Genomic DNA, 24,148 nt, shown 5'->3' on the forward strand with positions numbered 1-24,148 from the left:
GCCGTGGGAAAAGTTCTTCCTCTCCCCACCCCACGCTCAACCACACACTCACCGGGATGCCTGTCACTCTCCCCCTCCCTTCCCTCTGCCCCAAGAGGGTTTCTGCCCCTACCTTCCTCGCCTCCACACCTGCACGCCACTTTTTCATCCTTCCCCCTCGCTCCCTCCTCCCACCTCCCCACTACACCCTCTCCTCCACCTTCTATCCCAGCTACCCTTCACACACACACCCCACCCCCGCTCTGCACCCTGGGCCCCGCCTACCCAGTGACAGGAAGGCCACCACGCCAAACTCTCCGCAGGAAGGCCGTTTCTGTGTCTCTGGAACATGAACGCAGTCTTGAGGTGTAGTCTTCCAGAAGGGGCCGAAGCAAAAGACTGCACCTAGAAATTTCCCGAAGCCCAAGATAACTGATGCGGCCGCCTCAGACTGCAGCCTCATCTGAACCCGGCCTGAACCTGGGGGGGCACTCACTGTGTCTTCTCAGGGTGGGCCACCAGCGTCGAGGATGGCTCCTCAAGGCTTGTGCCAGCGCTGGGCAGGAGCGGACACGACGCTGACTCCTACCTGAGCACCAGCACAGCTGCAGATGCGCCTGCGAGTGCACTTCCAGGTCACAGCGCCAGGCGCAGGCGCACTCCTCACTGGCCGTCGCCATGGCGCAACGGGACGCATCTGCGCACTGCGACATCCCGCGTCCAGCGCCCCCAGGGTCACTTCCAGTCCCGCCCCTCCAGGCTTTACCCAGGCGGGGCAGCCGCTGGTGGCCCAGGTACTCTGCACCCCACTTCCCTGCCTCCTGGGAGTCCTCAATGGAGCTCCTGCCCCCTGGCTTCTGTTTGGCACAGCGCATGCTGTTGAAGCCGCATGGGGAGAGAAGCAATGCAAGCGGCATCACGAGCGCTCTTTCTCGCCAGAGCGTCCATCTGGGGGATCAACCCCCCAGGTGACTACAAAGGCCGGGGCTGGGCCAGGCCAAAGCAGATGCCAGGGACTTTATCCGGTGCTCCCTTCTGGGTTCAGGGGCCTACGTCCTTGGGCCATCTCCCTCTGCTTTCCCAGGTACGTTAGCAGACAGCTGGATCCCACGGGGAACAGCTTCCGGGAGGGACCAGCGCTGTGCGGTAGCGGGTAAAGCCACCGCCCACAGTGCCGGCATCCCATATGGGCTCCGGTTCGAGTCCCGGCTGCTGTACTTCCGAAGCAGCTCTCTGCTGCGGTCTGGGAATGCAGCAGAAGATGGCCCAACTCCTTGGGCCCCTGCACCCATGCAGGAGACCCCGGGGAGGCTCCTGGCTCCTGGTTCCTGGCTTCAGATCCGCTCAGCTCCGCCCTTTGCAGCCAACAGGGTAGTGGACCAGCAGATGGGAGACCTCCCTCTCTCTCCTCTCACTCTGCCTCTCATCCTCTCCATGTGTAACTCTCAATGAAAAATAAGAAAGATCGAAAAAAGTAAAAAATTTAAAAAAGGAAGACATAGCTGTAAATAAAATACTGCATCAAGACCAACTACTAGAGTTTGTGTAGAATTTGATATTATATGCACTACATACCCTATTAACACAGAATTTGAAAAAGAGTTTAACTTAGAAAAGATTCTGGTACACATTCCTTCTCTTCTTCCTTACAAACATTCTGTCTGGCGTATTCTCTGACTCACGCATCAGGAAATCTTTGCAATTTATTTATTCAGACTCTTACGTATCCACTTGCACAAGGACACGGAACACCTGTGATCTACACAGTTCTCCACAGAACACAGGTCTGCTTGCAAGTCACCACCCTTCACAGTCTAGCCCTGCATTTAACCTATGGAATGTGTTTGAAATGGGACAAATCCTATCTTCCACAAAGCAAGACAGAATACAGAAAGGCAGCATCTGAGGTCACTGTTGACATTTTCTACGTGCACGTTATCATGTTGGTACTTTTTCTCTCATTTCTCAATGTTAGATACATCAGCTAGGAGCTGCATCATAAGCAGCACTAGGTGTTGGCACTGTGGTGTTGTGGGTAAAGCTGCCGCCTGCAACGCCAGCATCCCATATGGGTACCACTTCCAGTCCCAGATGCTCCATTTCTGGACCAGCTCCCTCCTAATTGCCTGGGAAGGCAATACAGATGGCCCAAGTGCTTGGGCCCTACCACTCTTGTGGGATACCCAGATGAAGCTCCTGGCTCTTGACTTTGGCCTGGCCCGGTCCCAGCCACCACTGAGGCCATTTGGGGAGTGAACCAGTGGATGGAAGATCGATCTATCTCTCTCCCTCTCTGTCTCTCTGCCTTTCAAATGAAAAACCTTATCTCTTTTTTTTTTTTTTTGAGTAAAGTAGCAACACCAGGACTTGAAACAGGGAATACCATATGGGATGCAGGTGTTCCAAGCAGCTTCTTAATGCCATCCAACATCAAATACCTGCCCCTGAAGGTCTTCTTACACAACTTCTCATTTCACATGTGAGGTTTACAACCTTTGTTCCTCTCAAAAGGACAGTACTGTACTGCCTATGTTAGAAAGAGGAAATCTAGCAGGTAAGCGCTGTGGTGTAGCAGGTAAAGCCACTGCCTGCAGTGCAGGCATGAGCCTCAGCTGCTCCACTTCCAATCCAGCTCTCTGCTGTGGCCTGGGAAAGCAGTAGAAGATGGCTCAAGTCCTTGGGCCCCTGCACCCATGTGAGAGACCTGGAAGAAACTCCTGGCTCCTGGCTTCAGATTGCAGCAGCTCCAGCCATTGCAGCCATCTGGGGAATGAACCAGCAGACGGAAGACCTCTCCCTCTGCCTCTCTCTCGTCCTCTCCTTCTCTCTCTGTGTAACTCTGACTTTTAAGAAAATAAATCATTAAAAAAGAAAGAAAGAAGAAAGAAATCTAATCAGAGCAAGATCAGCAGTAACATTCCCGTGTCAGGCATTTGATAAGAGAAATGCCCCTACGTGTTCAAAGTGCCTCCCTGTATTCTCTCCATTTACTGAGTGCATGTATTGGTCAAACGACTGGTGCTTTTGAGGAGGATGAGCAGAACAAGAATAAGAGGCAAAGGATGACAATAATCTGCAGCAGGGCCATGGAACAAAGGTGGCAGAGAGGGAAGATTCTAGTTATACCAAAGCTATAAAGAGAAAAAGCTGAGTCGCTCCACATGCATGTAGAAACATCTAAAGGTACTCTGCTTTCTAGCCTAGGTAGGAGGCGTGAGTAACAAGAGCACCCATCAAAGAGAACACAGCCTTTTTTTACCTATTAAGACTGCTAACAATTACATAATAATGACCTGGAGTTCACACTACAGAATAGAGAAGCAGTGTGCTTCAAGACAGCACACTTGAGTCTTTTTTTTTTTAAATTTTTTACAGGCAGAGTGGACAGTGAGAGAGAGAGAGAGAGAGACAGAGAGAAAGCTCTTCCTTTTGCCGTTGGTTCACCCTCCAATGGCTGCCACGGCCGGCGCATTGCGCTGATCCGCTGGCAGGAGCCAGGTGCTTCTCCTGGTCTCCCATGGGGTGCAGGGCCCAAGCACTTGGGCCATCCTCCACTGCACTCCCGGGCCACAGCAGAGAGCTGGCCTTGAAGAGGAGCAACCGGGACAGAATCTGGCGCCCCGACCGGGACTAGAACCCGATGTGCCGGCGCTGCAAGGCGGAGGATTAGCCTATTGAGCCACGGCGCCGGCCATACTTGAGTCTTAAACCAAGGGTTCTAACATGATCCAGGAGCAACCAGGACTATAACCCGGCGTCCATACAGGATGCTGGTGATGCAGGCAGAGGGTTAACCAAGTGAGCCACGGTACTGGCCCCTCCAATCACTCTCGTAACATCTCCACAGTTCCCTCCTCATGCGTGTCCTCTCTCAATCCCTACTCAGTATAGATTCTACTGTCTGGCACTATCAGGCCCCCCACCAGGTGCCCAGTACTCATCCTCTCCTCCTCTGTTTCTCTATCACAGGAACCTTAAAGACCTTGATATGTACTAAACCCAACTCTCCGCCATCACCTCACCTCCACACAAATAGCTGGCCATGGTTCAAGGATGCTACAAGGAACTGCATCCCCTGAACTGCAATGTCTCCATCATTAACGTTTTACCACATCTGTTCCAATCACCTTCTTTATCTAACTGCACCCATTCTCATTACTCTTAGAGAGCAAGTTTCTGACATAAGGGCTGATCTGCCCTATGTTCACCAGAGTAAACGTTCCACAAGAGAATATTCACCTCTGGAACCTCAGATCAGTAGCTGAATAAGGAAACTGATACCACACTGTCAGTCCAATCTAGAGGTCCTCTGCACACGCTGTGCCTGTCAACAGCAGCCCTTGCACTTGCTGCCCAGCATCAAATGCGGCATTCCCTTGCTGTACCTCTTTTATTCTCAAATAGCTGCTCAGTGTTTCCCCACCTTTGTGATATTGACAATTCTCAAGAGTTCCAATCTTTCACTCTTTAGGATGTCCCTCAAGCAAAAACTGTAAAGGTGTCCTCAAAGTCAAACTCATGTTGGCATTTTATCAGAAAAACCTCAGAAATCACACTAACCTTTTCTCAGCTTTTCTCATCAAGAATCACATGATGTCAACGTATGTCACGACTGGTGAGGTTAACCTAGATCATCTGGTCACCAGATTTTCCTCTGTAAATCATAAGCATTTTGTGGGGAGATAACCCAATACTACACAGCATTCAATGTCTCATCAAACTTCTTCCCACCAACATCAAGATCCATTTGTAACTTCCATATGAATCAACTATCATTATGGTAGACGCCAAATAATGGCTTGTTTTTTTAACTACCCATTTTACGGGGAGATAACCCAATACTACACAGCATTCAATGTCTCATCTAACTTCTTCCCACCAACATCAGGATCCATTTGTAACTTCCATCTGAATCAAGTATCATTATGGTAGATGCCAAATAATGACTTTTTTTTTTGAACTACCCACTTCTTCATCATTAACAAAACGCCCCGCTGTAAAGAAGAAATTTTTCTTATCTCTCACTTATTCGTATACAACATCAACATTTACTTTAGTGCTGAAATTATCCAGTATCTGGCCAGTGTGCGCTCCTTCAAGCTAACTTCTGCATCTTCATGACACACCCTATCACTCTGAAAGAATTTTTTTTTAAGATTTATTTATTTATTTGAAAGGTAGAGTTAGAGAGCCAGAGAAAGAAAGAGAGAGAAGAGAGACAGAGAGAGAGACAAGAGAGAGATGAGAGAGAGAGAATGAGAATCTTCCATCCACTGGTTCACTCCAGAAATGGCCACAATGACCAGAATTTTGCCAATCCAAAGCCAGGAGCTTCTTCCAGGTCTCTCACATGGATAAAGGGGTCCAAGGACTTGAGCCATCTTTCACTGCTTTCCCAGGCACATTAGCAGAGAACTGAATCTAGCAGCTGGGACCCAAACCGGCACCCATATGGGATACTGGCCCCACAGGTGGTAGCTTTACCTACTAAGCCACAGCACCGGCCCCTGAAGAGTTCTTCAATTCCTTAGAGAAATATATTTCCCAGGCTCATTACACATACCCTGCAATCAACTGTTCCTTCAAGGAACTTTGATTTCCCTCTTAGGAGATGACAGAATTTACAAATTCATCTAGCTATTTTTGATTGTAGACATCTTCCATGACCATTTTGAGGACTTCCCATATGCATGGATTTCAAACTTTTCGCATCAAAATAAACTTCTCTCTTAATTCCATTTTCTACAAACTTTTAAAGTGGTGTCATATGCATAGATTTTCAGTATCTACATTTATATTCATGTTTTAAAAACCATGAATTTACTTTAAATTTCCAATTCCTGTCTGACATCTTCAAATTCTTTTTAATCTTCCTCATTCTATATTTATAAATTCCTTATCTGTCAATAATAAACATAGTTTGTTGTAACCTCAATATATTTACTTGGTTGCTCAATCTCCTGAATATATAACCAACTTCATTGGCTGCCTATGCAGCTCTCAGTCCCACTGCCTCCTTCACCTCTAGTCTGGTTGCCCACTCTTCAGCTCCTGTACCTGTCACTGCCTCCAAAGAAAGGGAAGGTAGGGAAATCCATGAAGAGTCCATAACAATCCCAAAATGGAACTCCATATTTTCTCCCTGCAAACCTGCTTTTCTCTGAGTCTTCCACTTGTCAGTAATCCAATGTAATTCACTTCATTGTCTGGCCAAAATTGGGTTTGCTTCTTTTTCTCAGTATCCATCTAATAACACGCTTATTTGCTCTACCTTCAAGACTTAATCCAAGCATTGCTACTTCTCTCCAGCTTCAGGCCAACTTTTACAGCCCAAGTCTACTTATGCTGCTCACAAAGACTGCTTTAAGAGTCTCAAATTCTCTGCCTTGCAAGCCTACAATCTATTCCCCAGAGAGCAACCAGGATGACTTTTTTTTTAAGACAAACACAAACCAACGCACAGCCTACTCTACTGAAAATTCTCCATGGACTTAGACGTAAAATAAAATCCAAACCCTTCACCGTATCGTATCAGCTTCTTGAAGTACCCCTGCTACTTCTCCAACCTCACCCACCAGCTAACTAGCATCTGCCACTCAGATCTTTCTGTGACCCTCAGTCACCAGGCTCTGCTTCATGCACTCTGCGCTTGCTGCTCTCTTCCATAAACTGGGTGTAGTCCCTCACATCGAACAGCTGTGCTAGAATGTCACCTCCCCAAGAGCCTTTTCTGACTGCATTCAGTACCTCTAGCTCCATCTTCATACACTGCTTTTTTGTTTTCACAGCACTTAACACTATCTGTAGCGCTATAATGAGTTTTATTCAGTAGTTTAATGTCTGTCTTCCATTATAAATCGTTATTCTTATAGAGACAGCGTATTGACCACACAGTATTACTTATAACACCTCATGAACACTGAATAAATGTTTGCTAAGCTGACACATTTACAGAACTGTGTATGGAATACTACATGAAATACAATCACTTGAAGCTACGGACTCAGTATACATTCCAAAATAATAGGGTCAGCAACCACCAGCAATTTCTAGAGCATACCCTAAAACCAGAGATGTGCCATTAACAGCAGAATTTCTGTGATTACAGAATGCGGCAACTAAAGAGACATGAATACCAAGTCAACTGACAAGCTGCTGTCTGCAAAATATAAAAGGTGAGCAGAGAGCCGCATGGAGAAAGTCTTTCTGAGCTGCCCAAATGACAAATATCTTCATAATAATATAAAGCTCTATCTGGAAGACATCTATAAGATTCAAAAATGCATACTCCAGTGGTTTGTACATGCATCAAGAATGAAAACCAACCAAATAAAAGACCATCTATGGCTCTTCGCAGCCCTGAAAGAAAGAAAAAGAAACAGGATGGATACACAAATGAGGCAGATTGATGGCATGAAGGAAAACTTGACAAGAATAAATGGGACTGCAGGAAACAATCATGATGGAGAAAAAGAGAAATGAAAGTAACCATTCCATCCAGCATTCCCCAGAACAGTGATGGAAGAACATGTAACTAAAAATAAAAATAACTCCAAATAGCTGTCCGCAATGAGAAAACTCATAGACAAAGGTATAGATATGTGCACAAGCACGTGTAAAACAAATACTCATACAAAAAGGGGAGGCTGATAAACTTTCAAAAACAATGATTATTAAATGCATGTTAGGTCATATTATATGTTAAAAAACTACCTTTAAAATTTTTCCCCAGCATGATGGCAATGTGGCATAATATGTTAAGCCTGCACCTGCATCTCCAGCATCCCTTCTGGGCACCAGTTCAAGTCCTGGATGCTCTACTTCTGATCCAGCTTCCTGCTAATGTTCCTGGGAAGGCAGCAGCAGATGGCTCAAGTGCTTGGGCCTCTGCACCTTCTTGGGAGACCAGGAAGAAGCTCCTGCCTCTTGGCTTTGGATTGGCCCAGCTCCAGCCATTGCGTTCTTCTGGGGAGTGAATCAGTGGATGGAAGATTGATCTCTCTCTCTCTCTCTCTCTACTCCCCACCTTCTCCCCCTCGCCCTCTTTCTGCAACTCTGTCTTTCAAACAAACCTTCCAAAAATGGCAAAATATTAAAGGGTTTGGCAAGAATGTGGAGAAAAGAGAAGCTCTGCACACTGCTGGTAGGAATGCAGATTACTACAGCCATCTTGGAAAACAGTATGGAAGTTCCTCAAAAAACCAAAAAGTAGAACTACCATATGATCCAGCAGTTCTACCCCTCGGTATATATATCCAGGGGAAATGAAATATGTCCATTGAAAAGGCATCTGCACTGCCATGTTTATTGAAGCATTATTCACAATAGCCAAGACATAAGACAAAATCTAAGTACTGGAATACTGATAAATATATAAGGAAAATATGATACCTATAAATAATGGAATATTACTTAGCTATAAAAATCGAAATCTTTTCATTTGCAACAACATGAACTGGAGGTCATTGTGTAAGTGAAATAAATCAAACAGAGAGAACTATGACTTGATCTCACTCTAAAAAAAGTCTTTGTGGAGTCTTAAAAAAAAAAAAAAACAGGTAATCTCATAGAAATTGTGTATATAATAGTGGTTACCAGAGGATGGGGAGCAAAGTGAGGTGGGAGTGATGGGGAAAGGTAGATGGATGAGTACTAGGTTCCAGCTAGATTGGAATAAGGAGTTCTGGGGTTCTATTGTACAGTAGGGTGACTACAGATCATTACATACCATATAGTTCTCTGTAAAGAAACACTAGAAGATAAAAGGCAAATAAAATATATCCCTAATTCAACACTTCCACCATCTCTATGGCTGCCATCTGAGCCATCAACTTCATTCCCTTTCATTGGATCATTTAAGTGGCCTCCTAACTGATCTTTGTGATTTCATCTCTGTCCCCTGCGTGCTGTTCTCAACACACAATCACGTCATGCTACTCGTGACCTTAGTGCTTAAGTACAATCATGTTGTTTCTACCCTGACTCAGTGTCTTCCAACTGTTTGTCATCCTGCTCCACACAATGCACCCCAAAAGGCTCTGAATGATGTGGTGCCCCTGACCGCATCTCTCAGATCTCAAGCAATTCATTCTGCTATTTATTCTTTCTGGAAAGTTCTTTCTCTGCAGAGCTGTGTAGATCACTCCTTTCCCTCTTGAAATGTCATCCTCTCAGGCACTATTTGTTGAATGAATGAAGGAGTCAATGTTGTCAATAAAGCTGCTATACTCACTCAGGCCAGGCCCTGCAGGCTTCTAATCCCCATGATGTAGTCAGGAACCAAGGACTGGAACCCATACTTGAAGGATACTGTGTTCACAGCCACCAAGGCATTAGCAGGCAGCTGAGGCTGTGCCCACAATCAGAGTAATATTTTTGCTATATAAGTTGATGGCAAGTCTGTATGTACAAACACAGAACTAAGTGTACAAATACAGGACTTTTTGTGAGGATAAAATTAACATTGCCGGTCAAAGTATGACCATAAATTGATACCATTTCCACACTCATATTGATATTGTAATTAAGAACAAGCATTTAGAAACCTCACAGCAATTGGACAGTGCTATGGCACATCAGTGAATGGGTCTCACATGGGATTGTACTGCATACAGTCATGTGCAGGCAGATCACTAATCTACACAGGTTCTGCATTTGTTTAAAAAAGAAAAAAAAAAAAACAGTCCTCACCACAGGCAATATTAAGTGCATTATTAAAAAGTACATCTTTACAGAGGACAAAATACAAGCATCTGCCTGAATACCTACCAAATGACCTTTGTTCTTTTAAATATACAGAAAACTACTAATTTTTGGTTTTGACACTTGTTCTCATAATTCAAATGTGCATCCAATTTTCTTTCTACAACATATACAAATAACACATAACAATTTGGAAAGTGTGTGTGTGTGTGTGTGTATATGTGTGTGTGTGTTAACTGTCAACACTGATAGGTATACTAGCAGGTGACCACTTCCCAGGATCTTCCTGGAGATTAACAACACTGTATTTGACACGTAGATTATAATAACTTTTTCACGGAACTTCTTGTAGTCAAAATCTACCAACAATAGATGCTGGAGAGGATGTGGGGAAAAAGGGACACTAACCCACTGTTGGTGGGAATGCAAATTGGTTAAGCCACTATGGAAGTCAGTTTGGAGATTCCTCAGAAACCTGAATATAACCCTACCATTCAACCCAGCCATAACACTCCTTGGAATTTACCCAAAGGAAATGAAATTGGCAAACAAACAAGCTGTCTGCACATTAATGTTTATTGCAGCTCAATTCACAATAGCTAAGACCTGGAACCAACCCAAATGCCCATCAACAGTAGACTGGATAAAGAAAGTATGGGACATGTACTCTATAGAATACTATACAGCAGTCAAAAAACAATGAAACCCGGTCATTTGCAACAAGATGGAGGAATTTGGAAAACATCATGCTGAGTGAATTAAGCCAGTCCCAAAGGGACAAATATCACATGTTCTCCCTGATTGGCGACAACTAACTGAGCACAAAAGGGGAAACTTGTTGAAATGAAATGGACACTATGAGAAACAGTGACTTGATCAGCTCTTGTCCTGACGGTTGATGTACAATGTAATACTTTATCGGTTTTAGTATTTTTTTTGTTCTAGTACCATTGGTTGAACTCTGTAATTAACACACAATTATTCTTAGGTGTTTACATTTTAACTGAAAAGTGATCCCTGTTAGGAATTTGGAAAACATTATGCTGAGTGAAATAAGCCAATCCCAAAGGGACAAATACCACTTGTTTTCCTTGATAGGTGACAACTAACTGAGCACCAAAAAAGAAACCAGTTAAAGTGAAATGAACACTATGAGAAACGGTGACTTGATCAGCCCTCACCCTGACTGTTGATGAGCAACTTGATATGTTATCCCTCTTAGTATTTTTTTTTGTTTGTTCTACTTAATACTTTTGGTTGAATACTGTAATCAATACACAATTCTTCCTACGTGCTGAAACTTAACTGAAAAGTGATCACTGTTAAATATAAGAGTGGGAATAAGAGAGGGAAGAGATGTGCAATTCCGGACATGCTCAAGCTGACTTACCTCAAACGGTAGAATTAGAAACATACCAGGGGATTCCAATTCAATCCCATCAAGGTGGCATGTTCCAATGCCATCTCACTAGTCCCAGTGATCAAGCTCTGTTCACAATTGATCATAATGATAGGACTAAGAACCAAAGGGATCACATAAACAAGACTAGTGTCTGCAAATACTAGCTGATAGAATCAAAAAGGGAGAGAATGATCCAACATGGGAAGTGAGATACACAGCAGACCCATAGAATGGCAGATGTCCTAAACAGCACTCTGGCCTCAAAATCAGCCCTTAAGGCATGTGGATCCGGCTGAAAAGCCCATGAGAGTATTTCCGGCATAGAAAGCCAAGACACTCTGGGGGAAAAAAAACCTAAATGAAAGATCTCCGCGAGTGAGATCCCAGTGGAAAGAACAGGTCATCAAAGAAGGAGGTACCTTTCTCTGAAGAGAGGACAGAACTTCCACTTTGACTACAACCTTGTCTAAATATGATCAGAGTCGGTGAACTCAGGGGGCTTCCATAGCCTTGGCAGCTCATGACAAGAGCCTATGGTGATTACTGATGCCATAAACAAGAGTGTCAATTGGTTAAGTCAACAACAGGAGTCACTGTGCACTTACTCCTCATGTAGGATCTTTGTCCTTAGTGTGCTGTACATTGAGATTTAATGCTATAACTAGTACTCAAACAGTATTTTTCACTTTATGTTTCTGTGTGGGAGCAAACTGTTGAAATCTTTACTTAATGTATGCTAAACTGATCTTCTGTATATAAAGAGAAACGGAAATGAATCTTGATGTGAATGGAAGGGGAGAGGGAGTGGGAAAGGGGAGGGTTGCAGGTGGGAGGGACGTTATGGGGGGGAAGCCATTGTAATCCATAAGCTGTACTTTGGAAATTTATATTCATTAAATAAAAGTTTAAAAAAAAACTTTCCAATACAACATTATGCAATAATGTCCTCTCCTAAACCACTCAGTCCTCTGAATGCCCTCTTGATAGTTCTCATCACATTCCAACATTACCATATAACTATCCATCTTCTACCGGACTACACCACTGTAGGGAAAGGCACCATGTCTATACGGGTTTATCACAATACTGAAAGTAGTTCCTGGCTCACACTAGGGATTCAGCATACTTTTATCATGAATTCATCTTACACAGGAAAGAAAACTGAAGGTGACAATAAAATGTGGCCTCTTCAACTGGCCAAAGGGAACATAGTGTCCACTTCCTAAACAAGAAGATACAAGACAATGGTGTAGCTCTCAGTATTATGGAAGTGAATGAGCTTTAGTGCATATTCATATGCCTGTGATTAGAAAAAAACAGTGAAATGAACTTAGACTTTTGCACATGAATGTAAAAAAGTAAACTAATATTAAATCGTTTGCAAGAACAGAGGCAAAACAAAAAGTTTCCTTTGAACTGGAATGTTTTCCATAACATATATGTGCATGCAAGGTGGATACCTCAAGGCGGGGAGGAGAGTCAGGAGTGTGGAAGCAAATACATTACTGTCCCTGAACAGAACTGATTCTTGTCTCAGCCAAAGACTTGATTTTGGCTTGTTTCTGCCTTTTCTCTGGCTTGACCAGAAGAGGAAAAAAAGTTTAAACTGTTACAGATCAAAAGTCTACTGACAGGTGATCCATATTACTTAGTTACTATGAGGAGACTTCAAAAAGTTCAGGGAAAACTGGAATTAAAAATTAAATTTATTCTCATGCAAAAAATGAAATCTATTTCATAATACACATTTTCCATAAATTTGAAGACCCCCATATATGATATCAATTCTGCAAGTCACAGTTTTTTTTCTACTCTGAGAGGCTGGGTGTCCCAGACCTCCCTGTCCTGCACTCCCTCTGGTGCTCCACAACCATTGAGGGACTGAAAATGCTGGGGGCAGAAGCACACGCTGCATGCTGTGCAGGATAAAGGTAGCAAAACGTCCTAAGTGACTCTGCAGGAGTACTGTGGGTCTCAGCTAAACCTTGCAAGACTGCTAACCATTCACCAAGAGGGTGGGGACAAGTCACTTTGATTGACTAGTGCAGCACTCAATGATAACCTTCTACATGCTAGGTATATCTGCAAGCTCTCACTGGCCCATGGTAAGCTACCATGGAAGCACACAACCTACATCAGTACATGTGGTTCTGCCTCCCCACTACAAGAGGTCTATACCAGCGCAGATTACACCTCTAGGATTCAGCACCTAGCACACTCCTACAGCTAGAATACATTAGTAATTGTTAGTTGCGAAGACAACAAGCTTTTTCATTGTTGAGTCCGTAACAGTTGTATCATTCAGATCAGTGGTACATCATGTTTCTCGGGAGATTTCACTCCTTCTAGATTTATCAAAAACACACAAATATTGTCATTCCTCATCAAATATGATACACCTACATTTTCCCCTTTATTTAATCATGATCTCAATCACTTGTCTCATGACACAAATGTTAAAGGTTTACCAATTTACCACTTTGTATTAAATCACACAATTTGCCTTGAAGAAGATTTTTATAAAACTATTACCCAAGTTCTATATGGTGTAATTAAATAAGTCAAACCAACCCTTAGGGACCTCTTGCTCTGAAATGAAATTTAAGAGCCAAAGAGTGCCTGTAACCTTTACTGAAGTCATGTCTAAAATGTGGCTTTAAACTTAAACTAATCAGATCTCCATAGAAAAGGCTGGTCACACTCACTGACATGCATACGTGTGAATTTCACCCCCACCAGAAAGATCAATATGGAAAACAAGACCAGACTGTTCCAAGGGTACTCAAAGCTAGGAGTTTCCCTATCACTCAAGGTTAGAGACAGTAGTGCTGCTTGCTTGTTCGCTGTCCCTCCAACCTCTAGCAGTTCTATAGATAAGGAAATAAAAAAATATTTCATAAGGCAACCTAGGTGGTGCCAATCACCAATCACTAATTTAATAAACATCTCAATGCTGCTCCTTTATGATGCAAGACCCACCAAGTAGATCCAAAGACAGTTCCTGGGGCTGGTGCCACAGTACAGTGTGTTAAGCTGCTGCCTACGATGATGGCATCCTCTATGGGCACAGGTTTGAGTCCCAGCTGCTCCCCTTCTGATCCAGCTCCCCGATAACAGCCTGGGAAAGCAGAAGATGGCAGAATTGCTTGGGCCCTTGCATCCACATTGGAGACCCAGAAGGAGTTAGTTATGGCCTCCTGGCTTCGGTCTGGCACAGCCCAGACCGTTGTGCCATTGAGGGAGTAAACCAGCAAGTGGAAGATTCTCTCTGTTTCTCCCTCTCTCTCTGTATTCTGCCTTTCAAATAAATAAAAAATAAGTCTTTTAAGAAAAAGATACAATTCCTGCACACAGGGGCCCCAAGTATCTATTTCACACAGCATGCATACATTATCTCTTTAAAATTAGCTAAATTCATGGGGCCAGCACTATGGCTCAGCAGCACCAGCATCCCATATGGGCACTGGTTTGAGCCCCAGCTGCCCTACTTGTGATCCAGCTCCCAGCTAATCCAACTGGAAAAGCAGCAGAGGATGGCCCAAGTCCTTGGACCCCTGCACCCACATGGGAGACCTGGAAGAAGCTCCTGGCTTCTAACTTCAGATCACCTCAGCTCCAGTCATTACAGACATTTGGTGAGCAAACCAGTGGATGGAAGACACTTTTTCTCTCTCTTGTCTCTCTCTCTCTCTCTCTCTCCCCCCTCTCTCTGTAACTCTCTCAAATAAATAAATCTCCCTTAAGAAAGCTAAATTCATATGCATTTAGCAGGAACATTATTCATCTCAGTGTAACCTGAGTGTCAAACATCCTCTCCAATTACCTCTCAAAAGCCAGAGGGACAGGGCACTGAATCAGAATTAAGAGCCAGAATTTTGCTTCTACTTATTATATTGACACACTGGCTGGATTTGATAAAATAACTTCTAATTTCTCAATTTTAGCTCTTCACATTCAACAGATGAAGCAACCCTTAAAAAGCTGGATGAGCACAGATTATCTGAGAAGTACATGAAACAGTCAGAAACAAGGAGAAAGATGTATCACTCCTACTGAATTAGATCCTCAAAAAAAGACAACATAAACAACAAAACTGAAAAGATAGCAGAGCTAAAGAAGAAATTAATGCAGTCATAACTGAAGGCTTTTTTTTTTTATATTTATTTATTTATTTGAAAGTCTGAGTTACACAGAGAGAGAAGGAAAGCCAGAGAGACAGGTCTTCATCCGCTGGTTCACTTCCTGATTGGCCACAATGTCCGGAGCTGCACCGATCCAAAGCCAGGAGCCAGGAGCTCCTTCCACGTCTCCCACACGGTGCAGGGGCCCAAGGATTTGGGCCATCCTCCACTGCTTTCCCAGGCCACAGCAGAGAGCTAGATCGGAAGTGGAGCAGCCAGCACTTGAACCGGCACCCACATGGGTGCCGGTACTGCAGTCTACGGCTTTACCTGCTACGCCACAGCGCTGGCCCCTATGTCTTGAAATACTAAAAATCTTACAAAGCCTATAGTTAAGAGTACTGGATAAAGAAGGTGCTTCCTGATGATGGCTCAGACCCTTTATCTCATATTCACCTGTCAAGACTCTCCACACCTTCAATCCAATAGCTTATCACTTCCAGACTAATCCTTATGAAATGTTCACTTCCTTTAATATTTTCTAACTTGAAAACTTAGGATTTCCTGAACCAGGAAATCACTATCTAAATTCCATTACATGATTCTCCTACAATTGTATGTATTTTTACTACTTATTTTTACTTTGTGAATATACCTCTTGGCCGTCCCATAAAAACCTTATGTCCAGTCCCATGTCATATTTAGGTTGATCATGTTTTCCCCATCTTCTGTGACTCTTCAATTTTGAGAATATCAAACCCAAAGTAGCCTCCAACATCCCACTCAAGACTGCCTCCTCTATTTATGGCCTTTTTCTATTTTCCACCTTCACTAAGTTGGCTTCACTCTAAAAGAATGTTTACCACAAGTTTATCACTGTCAAGATAAACAGAGAGTAGGGAAACATTCATATGCATCATATGCTGTATCCATGCAGCCCCCCAAAATTGTCCATGTCTCTAATTCCTGGATCCTATGAAGATGTTCTTCTTCTGAGAATGAAATAATATTCTGCATTTAAGCATAAGCTCTTAAAACAGAGGTGAGAGCAGGGAAGAAGACTGCTGACTGGAACTCAGGCTGCTGTTGCTGGAGAAGGCTGCATGGATACATGAGAAGGGGTGTGAGCAGCCCGCAGCAAAGGGGCTTCCATCACAGGACAGCGGGAATTGAATCCAGGCAACTGCAATGAGCTGGGATGTCGCTCCATCCTCAGAGCTCCCAGAAAGGAACACGGACAGCCCTACTGGCAACTCGATTTTGGCCTCATGACACTCTAAGAGGAGGACACTGTCACACACACCATACTGACCTGCAGAACTGTGAAATAAGATAGGAACATTGTTTTAAGCTGCAAAATCTGGGGTTCTTTATTACAGTAGCAACAGGAAACTTAATCCACACACACATATGGCTGTGCAGGGTCAAGCAAGAAAGCAGGCAGGCCAAAACACAAGTTCAGACATGCCATCCAAGCACCTCTAAAGTGCTGGTACTAAGGCTGGTCAGATAAAGATCAACACGCCCACTGGAACAGGAATCAAGTGAACGGGTGGACTTCATGACCCAGTTTTTATTAGGGAAAACTTGGAGAGATTCCTCTAACCAAACTGAATTTTAAAGTAATCAGGTCAAATATATTAGAATTATAGCATATAAGACAATTTGTTTCAACTATTCTTGACATAGTATAAGAGATCTGCATTTAACTTCCAGACTCTCAAGCAATACATCCCTTTATGACCAAATGTAAGGGTTTTTTTTTGACAGGACGTTTGCACAAGACGCAGCAAAGTCGAACAGCTGCATCCTGACTGTACGCCCAGCCTTGTTATTAACATTACACTAACGAAGAGCTCAATGGAGTAAACAGATAACTGCACAGGATGTTCTTCACTAACCTGAATATCTGCTTATAGCTAAACCAATACAAGCAGGGGATTTATCCGGAAGCTTTTGAGGAGAGCAGGGTGAAACATCAACTTGTTGGTGGAAATCTTGAATCCATTTACAAAACCACTGAGCCAACAGATGGGCGAGAGGGAAATGTGACCCCAACAAGAGGGTCCCCAGAGAAGATCCTGGTAATGTGACAACCAGCATTTTTAATTGCCTTACACAGTGAGAACAGTCCATCTAAAGGTACTAACTTTTAATCAAATTAAAATAACTTCAGACAATTTCCCCCAAAATGTACAGTAACGTGCCCAAGAAAAACACATACAAACACAATCACTCATAATCCCAACATCCGGAGGTAACTCCTGCTATCAGTATGTTGTTAGTTGGTTTTCTGATTTATATACATGTTTGTATTTGAATATGTATGTAAGAGAATACTTAGAAATGTCATATTGTTATAAAATTTAGCATTAATCTTTTACATCTATTTTCATGCACATCTCTGGCCTCAACAGAGGCAAAATGAACTTCCGACTTTACCAATTCACTGGCTACTTGGCATTAGAAAAGTCACTTCATCTTGGCTTCAACATTTCTACATATAAAAATGAATATAATAGTACCTGTTTCACAGCAATACAATTAGGTATGCATAAAATATTGCCCAAAACATAATAAGCTAGTATAAAAATGTTAGATCCTATCACTATCATTTCCTACAACCAATCTCCAAAAGTCTAACTGATGAGAAGAAAGGCTTACCTCTTAAGAATTTTTAGGATGCATTAGTATTATTTTCTCAAGAAAGAATGGTACAAAATAAATTATTCACCTTTAAGAAATTCATTTTACTGCCTCATAGCAATACTGGATATACTAAAGAAGCACATACTATCCTCCACATGGGAAAAAAATGGAACTATAAAATTAATACCTTATTCAAACATTCTCAAAGATAAATTTTGTTTTGATTCAAAGAGCCTAAAACTGTTATATATTTTGGCTATTTAAGGATCCCTGGGTGGCTTCTTCAAAGAGAACGGGCACAGAAACAAACTGGCAAAGAAGGGGTTGGTGTTTGACACAATGGGTTAAGTTACACCTTGGAACACCAATAACCCATCTATGAGTGTGTGGGTCTAAGTACACAATCTACTTCTGATCCAGCTTCCTGTTAATGCATTTCCTGGGAGGCAGCCAGTCATCACAGTCATCAAGTAGTTGGGTCCCTGCCACACATGTGGGAGACTGCACTGAGTTCTGGGCTCCTGGCTTCATCCTACTCTGACAGTCCCAGCTGTTGCAGATTGGAGAGTCAATCAGCATAAGAAAGCTAAGTATGTCTGTCCATCTGTCTCCCAACCTCCTTCTTTCCTGGCCTCTGCCTTTCATATGTGGATGATTTCTGTCTCTCTGCCATTCAAAAAATAGAAATAACCAACAAAACAACAAAATAAATTACTATTAACTAAGAAAAATATTTATGCATTGAGTATTGGCTACAGTTGGTATAACAACAAGGAACACATTTGTGATTAACAGCAACTTATGTATTGTCAGGTGCTGCCATGGTCTTACTTAATGATGACCTAGCAAAGAAATGCACAGTGAATTCTCTGAATGTGCTGAGTCAAGCAAACATTTATTGGCATAAACTTCAAGGCTTACAGATCACGCAACATAGAAGAGTTGAGACCCTTATCAGAAGAGTTGGTGATGTCAACAGGGACAATTTGCATGCAATACATTAAAGATAATTCACCCCAACCATAGGAGTAACAGGCTTTGAGCCCTGAGTCACAATGAGAGGTACACCTGCATTCCTAAGCAGTACACACTACTTCCTAATCAAACACACTATAAGTTCCTGCAGAAAGCAAGCAGAAGTATCAAGTATCATCAGGACAACATGGGAAACAAAGCACAACTTGAGTTCTTCTTCTATATATCACAATATGTTTCTGTCTCTAATGCCATACAGAATTCACTCAGGTACAACTCAAGCAGTAATGGAATGCACCCAATAAAAACAAGCCAACATAATTAACAGGAAATAGGTGACCAGCATTGCAGCATCATGGGTAAAGCCACTGACTGCGATGCCAGCATCCCATATGGGTACCGGTTTGAATCCTGGATGCTCCACTTCTCATCCAGCTCCTTACTAATGCACCTGGGAAAGCAATGAAAGATAGCAAAGTACTTGTGTCCCCGCACCCACGGGGGAGACACAGATGAAGCTCCTGGGATCTGGATTGGGCCTGGCCCAGCCCCAGCCATTGCAGCCATTTGGGGAGTGAATCAGAGGATGGAAGATCTCTGTCTCTCTTTCTCTAACTCTGCCTGTCAGAGAAATCAATCAATCTTAAAAAAATAAATAAAAATAAAAAAAGAGGAATTAAGAGTTCCACACAGGGGCCAGTCTGTTATGTACTGGGTTGAGCTGCTGTCTATAGCACCAGCATCCCATATGGGTGCCAGTTCAAGTCTGGCTGCTCTACTTTTGATCCAGCTCCCTGCTAATGCACCTGGGAAAGCAGTGGAAGATGGACCAAGTACCTTGGCCCCTGCACCTGCGTGGGAGACCCAGAAGAAGCTCCTGGCTTCTGATTGGCCCAGCTCTGGCCACTGCAGCCATTTGGGGAGTGAACCAATGGATGAAAGTGCTCGCTCTTGGCGCTCTCTCTCTCTAACTCTGCCTTTCAAATTAATATTAAAACATATAAATAAATTTTGAAAAAGAGTTCAACACAAAGACTAGAAATATTATTGCTCTAGAAAATGGAAGAGTAAACTGGGTATAATTCAAGGTTGTTTTGTATTTACTTAATTATTTTGAAAAAGTTAAAGAGGGAGAGATGGAGACAGATCTTTGATCTATTGGTTCACTTCACAGATGGCCAAAATGGCCAGCCCTGGCACAAGCCAAAGCCAGGAGATTAATCCAGGTCTCCCATGTGGGTGGCATGGGCCAACACCTGGGTCATCTGCTTTTCCCCAGGCCATTAGCTAGGAGCTGGATAGGAAGCTTAACAGATGGAACTCAGACCATAGGGGATGCCAGCGTTGCAGGCAGTGGCTTCACTAGATATGCCACAATGCCAGCTCAACCAATTTGTACACAATGATGAATATGCCTGAATTGAGCACTCCTACAAACACTGAAGATACTGGCAGCTTCCTATCAGGGCAAGTACTATCACTCTTTCAGAGGGAATGAGTTCAAACTAGAAATGGTTCAGATTAAAAGTGTAAATGGGCTTGATAAGGGTTGTGTGTTTTGTGTTTTGAGAGAGAGCTGAGCTGATCTGAAGCCAGGAGCCTCCTCGGGGGCTCCCACGTGAGTGCAGGAGCCCAAGGACTTGGGCATCTTCCACCGCTTTCCCAGGCCATAGCAGAGAGCTGGATCGGAAGTGGAGCAGCCGGGACTAGAACCAGCGCCCATATGGGATGCTGGTGCTTCAGGCCAGGGCATTAACCCACTGCGCCACAGTGCTGGCCAATAAGGGTTTATATATTTATGAAAGATGTATGCAGCATAAGTTATAGAGAAAAAAAACGAATCTGTTTGCTTAAAACTCTAATTCTCTAAGAAAGGCAAACACACACCCCTCCATACTTCATCCTCCCTCACCCCCACTCACCAAAAACAACCTGGTTGTGGACAGTGGATGCTAACAGTAGGCTGATCTGACCCTCATGGCACATCACTGCTCCACGAGTGAGTGCTTTCTCTGGTCCCCAGGTTACAGTAGTGAAGTCCATTACAGTAAGTGAGTTCTTAGGAAAGGGAGTGCTTTTCTGAGTGATTTTGTATCCATCTCTTTTGAAGTCAGAACGTCTGATATTGGACACCTTTCAAATCCATTGTCAGACAACACCAGAGTTCTTCACACTAGACATTCAACGACTTTTCCAAATTATCATTTGCACAAACTCATAATACATTGTACAAAGGCAGACCTAGTACTTGTATTTATAGAACTATTTACAAAAATATCTCTAGTAGAAAATTAGAAACAAATTCATTAAGAGATCATGGATGCTGGAAAACTACTTCACTTAGGAATCAGGAGAATGTTTTATTTATTTATTTATTTATTTATTTATTTATTTATTTATTTTTGACAGGCAGAGTGGACAGTGAGAGAGAGAGAGAGAAAAGAGAAAGGTCTTTCTTTTCCGTTGGTTCACCCCGCAATGGCCGCTGCGGCCCACGCACTGTGGCCGGCACACTGCGCTGATCCGAAGTCAGGAGCCAGGTGCTTATCCTGGTCTCCCATGGGGTGCAGGGCCCAAGCACTTGGGCCATAGGATGTACTCTTAAAAATAGCACAAGGGTGAACATTTGAGACCCACATCCCATTTTAGCGTGCCTGGTTCGAGTCCCTGCAACTCTGCTTCAGATTCAACTTCTAAAATACTAATGCACCATTTTACGCACAATACAAGAACATTTTCTAATAGGTGACTGCCAAATCTCATTACATTTAAAAGCTCTTACAAGGGCCAAAAGCATGGTTAACAAAACAGGAAAAGATTTCATTGTGATTTTAAGAGGGGAACATGGCCACAAAATGATATTTACCCCAAATCTCAACCATCCATACCAAAAAGCAGAGAAATATAAAGGAACGAAATAATACCTGTTAAGAGTGGTTGCCTCAAACAATTAACTAATTTTGCTGGAACCTTAATTAACTGCAAAACAGGTCAAAGATTTAACAGACACTTTAAGTCTATAGATAGAAAAATAAGCATATATTATATTATAAAGATATATTATATATATTATAAAGATATATAACATATTATAAAGATGTTATAAATCATTTGTCATCAGTGAGGTTTAAAACAACATATCACTCACTACACAACTATTTGAACAGGAAAGATCCAGAACTCTGACCTCACCAAGTGCTAGGGAGGAAGTGAAGCAACTCAAAGGCTCACGTATTGCTCGCAGGAATGAGAAATGTGCAGCCACTTTAGAAGGAGGTTTTGTGGTTTCTTGAAAGCTAAACCACCTCATACACTTCCACCCAGCAATCAAATTCCTTGATGATTACACAGAGGAGGTGCAAACAGGCCCATACAGAAAGCTGCCCACAAATGTTTATGGCAGCCTTATTCCTAATCGCCAAATCTTGGAAGCAACCAAGAGGTCCTGCAGTAGGTGAAACTTTGGTACATTCAGCCAAAGGAATCCTATTTGGCACAAAAAATACTGGATTATCAAGTCATGAAAACACATTGAGGAACTTAAATGCATAGTACAAAGTGAAAGAAGGTAGTGTAAAAAGTTTACCCACTGGGTGACTCCAATTATATAAGTCTAGGGAAAAAAATCAGAGTTAAGAGATTGGTGGTTGCCAGGCATTGGAGGGCAGAAGGGATGAATAAGCAGAATATGGAGGATTTTTAAGACAAGAAACTACTGTCACAGTAGATAAGTGCTCCTGAAGTTTGTCCAAACCAACAGAAAGTACAACAGCAATAGTGAATTCTAATGTGCACTATGGACTTTCCGTGGTAATGATACGTTGATGCAGGTCCACTCCATGTGTGGGGGATACTGATAACAAGGTAGGTTATGTGTGTGCAGGAGTACAGGGTAGATGAGAATTCATTGTACCTTCCCCACAATTTTGCTGGGAACCAAAAAATGCTCTATAAAGTAAAGCCTAGGGGAAGCATTTGGTCTAATAGCTACAAAATCCACATCCCACAACCTGGGTTAAGCCCTAGCTGCAGTCCAGATTCCAGATTCCAGCTTTCTGCTAATGTACACCCAGATTGGGTTTCATCACTGCAACTCACATCGAAGACCTGGATTCAGTTCCTGGCTCCCGGTTCCGATCTTGCCATGGCTGTTCTGGGCACGTGGAGAAAGAAGCAGAGGACAGGAGCCCTGTCTTTCTCATGTGGTCCCTCTGGCTCTCAAACAATAAAATATAAACATAAATTAAAAAGTCTATTTTAAAAAGAGGTAAAATTGTGGCTGGGCTTATTTTTATTTTTTACCATACAAAGCTTCTAATGCTTTACTAATTTTCTACAATGAGTTTATTTTTATAATAAAGTTTTTTAATAACTGCTTGCTGAATACAGTCACTTAATAAAATTATCAGGAAAAATGAGTTAGAGGAATCCACAGCATTACATAGACAGGAATAACTGCTAAAAAAAAAAAACATTTTGACAAGCCATTTAACAGAGTCTGACAATTTGATTAGCAAATTTTACCAGTAAGTTAAATGTTCATTAAATAGGAATACTTTATGCACAGTACTAAAGTAAGGAAAATGGCCTAAATGATCTACTTATTGAGCTTTAAATAATTAAAGCTTCAAAAAATTGAGGCTATTTTTGAACTAGAGCTTTATTTAAAATCCTTACCCTTGAAATCTTAAGAAAATGTAAATAGCTATAGATATTGTCACTAAGCATTTAAAAATAAAGAATGATCTAAATATAGGATAGTTTTCAAAAGCTACCAAATTATGTTGTAACTGCTCATCAAGAAAGAAGTAAAATTCCACATGACCTGAACTAATGGCCACAGCTTGGAGGTACCTGGGACTACTCTTCAGACCCCAAGTTTACTGCACAATGCTGCCAGCTGGGTCACCAAATACATCCCTACCAAACCAGCCTTTGGCACTGTCCCCTTCTCTTTCTGGGTTACTGCATAGCCACTCACTGTTCCTCTGCTTTCACCATCAACACCCCTGTGCTGACCCCTAATTTAATCCCATCTCCTGCACCATCAACACCCCTGTGCTGACCCCTAATTTAATTCCATCTCCTGTCCTAGTCCCCTGCTTCCATTCTGAATTCCCACACACACCAGTGGAGCAGTCAGTCATCTTTCCAGTTCCTGTTCTGAAGGTACCCTTCTTACTCAAGTAAAAAGGAGATCCTCATGAAAGGATCCAAGGCACAGTTCCTGTCATCTATGCAGCTTTCCTTTGGCTCCACTCTAGGCCAAGGTGAAGCTCCCCCATCCCTATTCATCCTGAAACAGCAGCACCTCTAAGAG

General features: G+C 42.7%; 1 protein-coding gene across 27 annotated transcripts in view; it reads right to left on the bottom strand.

The window, feature by feature from the left end:
• LOC127482730 (monoacylglycerol lipase ABHD2) overlaps nucleotides 1-24,148 on the bottom strand; it is a 709,665-nt gene that overhangs the window by 369,504 nt on the left and 316,013 nt on the right. For 14 of the 27 annotated variants that reach the window (XM_070054436.1, XM_070054437.1, XM_070054434.1 and 11 more), the window contains one exon: nucleotides 265-384. The exons of 12 other annotated variants lie outside the window; for them this stretch is intronic. In XM_070054436.1, the coding sequence (XP_069910537.1) occupies nucleotides 265-384 (120 nt within the window). Of the gene's footprint in view, nucleotides 1-264; nucleotides 385-22,926; nucleotides 23,046-24,148 lie in introns of all 27 variants that reach the window. One more of the 27 variants, XM_070054439.1, reaches the window with a different exon arrangement.

The sequence above is a fragment of the Oryctolagus cuniculus genome, chromosome 12, assembly GCF_964237555.1.
Source record: "Oryctolagus cuniculus chromosome 12, mOryCun1.1, whole genome shotgun sequence".
NCBI lineage: Eukaryota > Metazoa > Chordata > Mammalia > Lagomorpha > Leporidae > Oryctolagus > Oryctolagus cuniculus.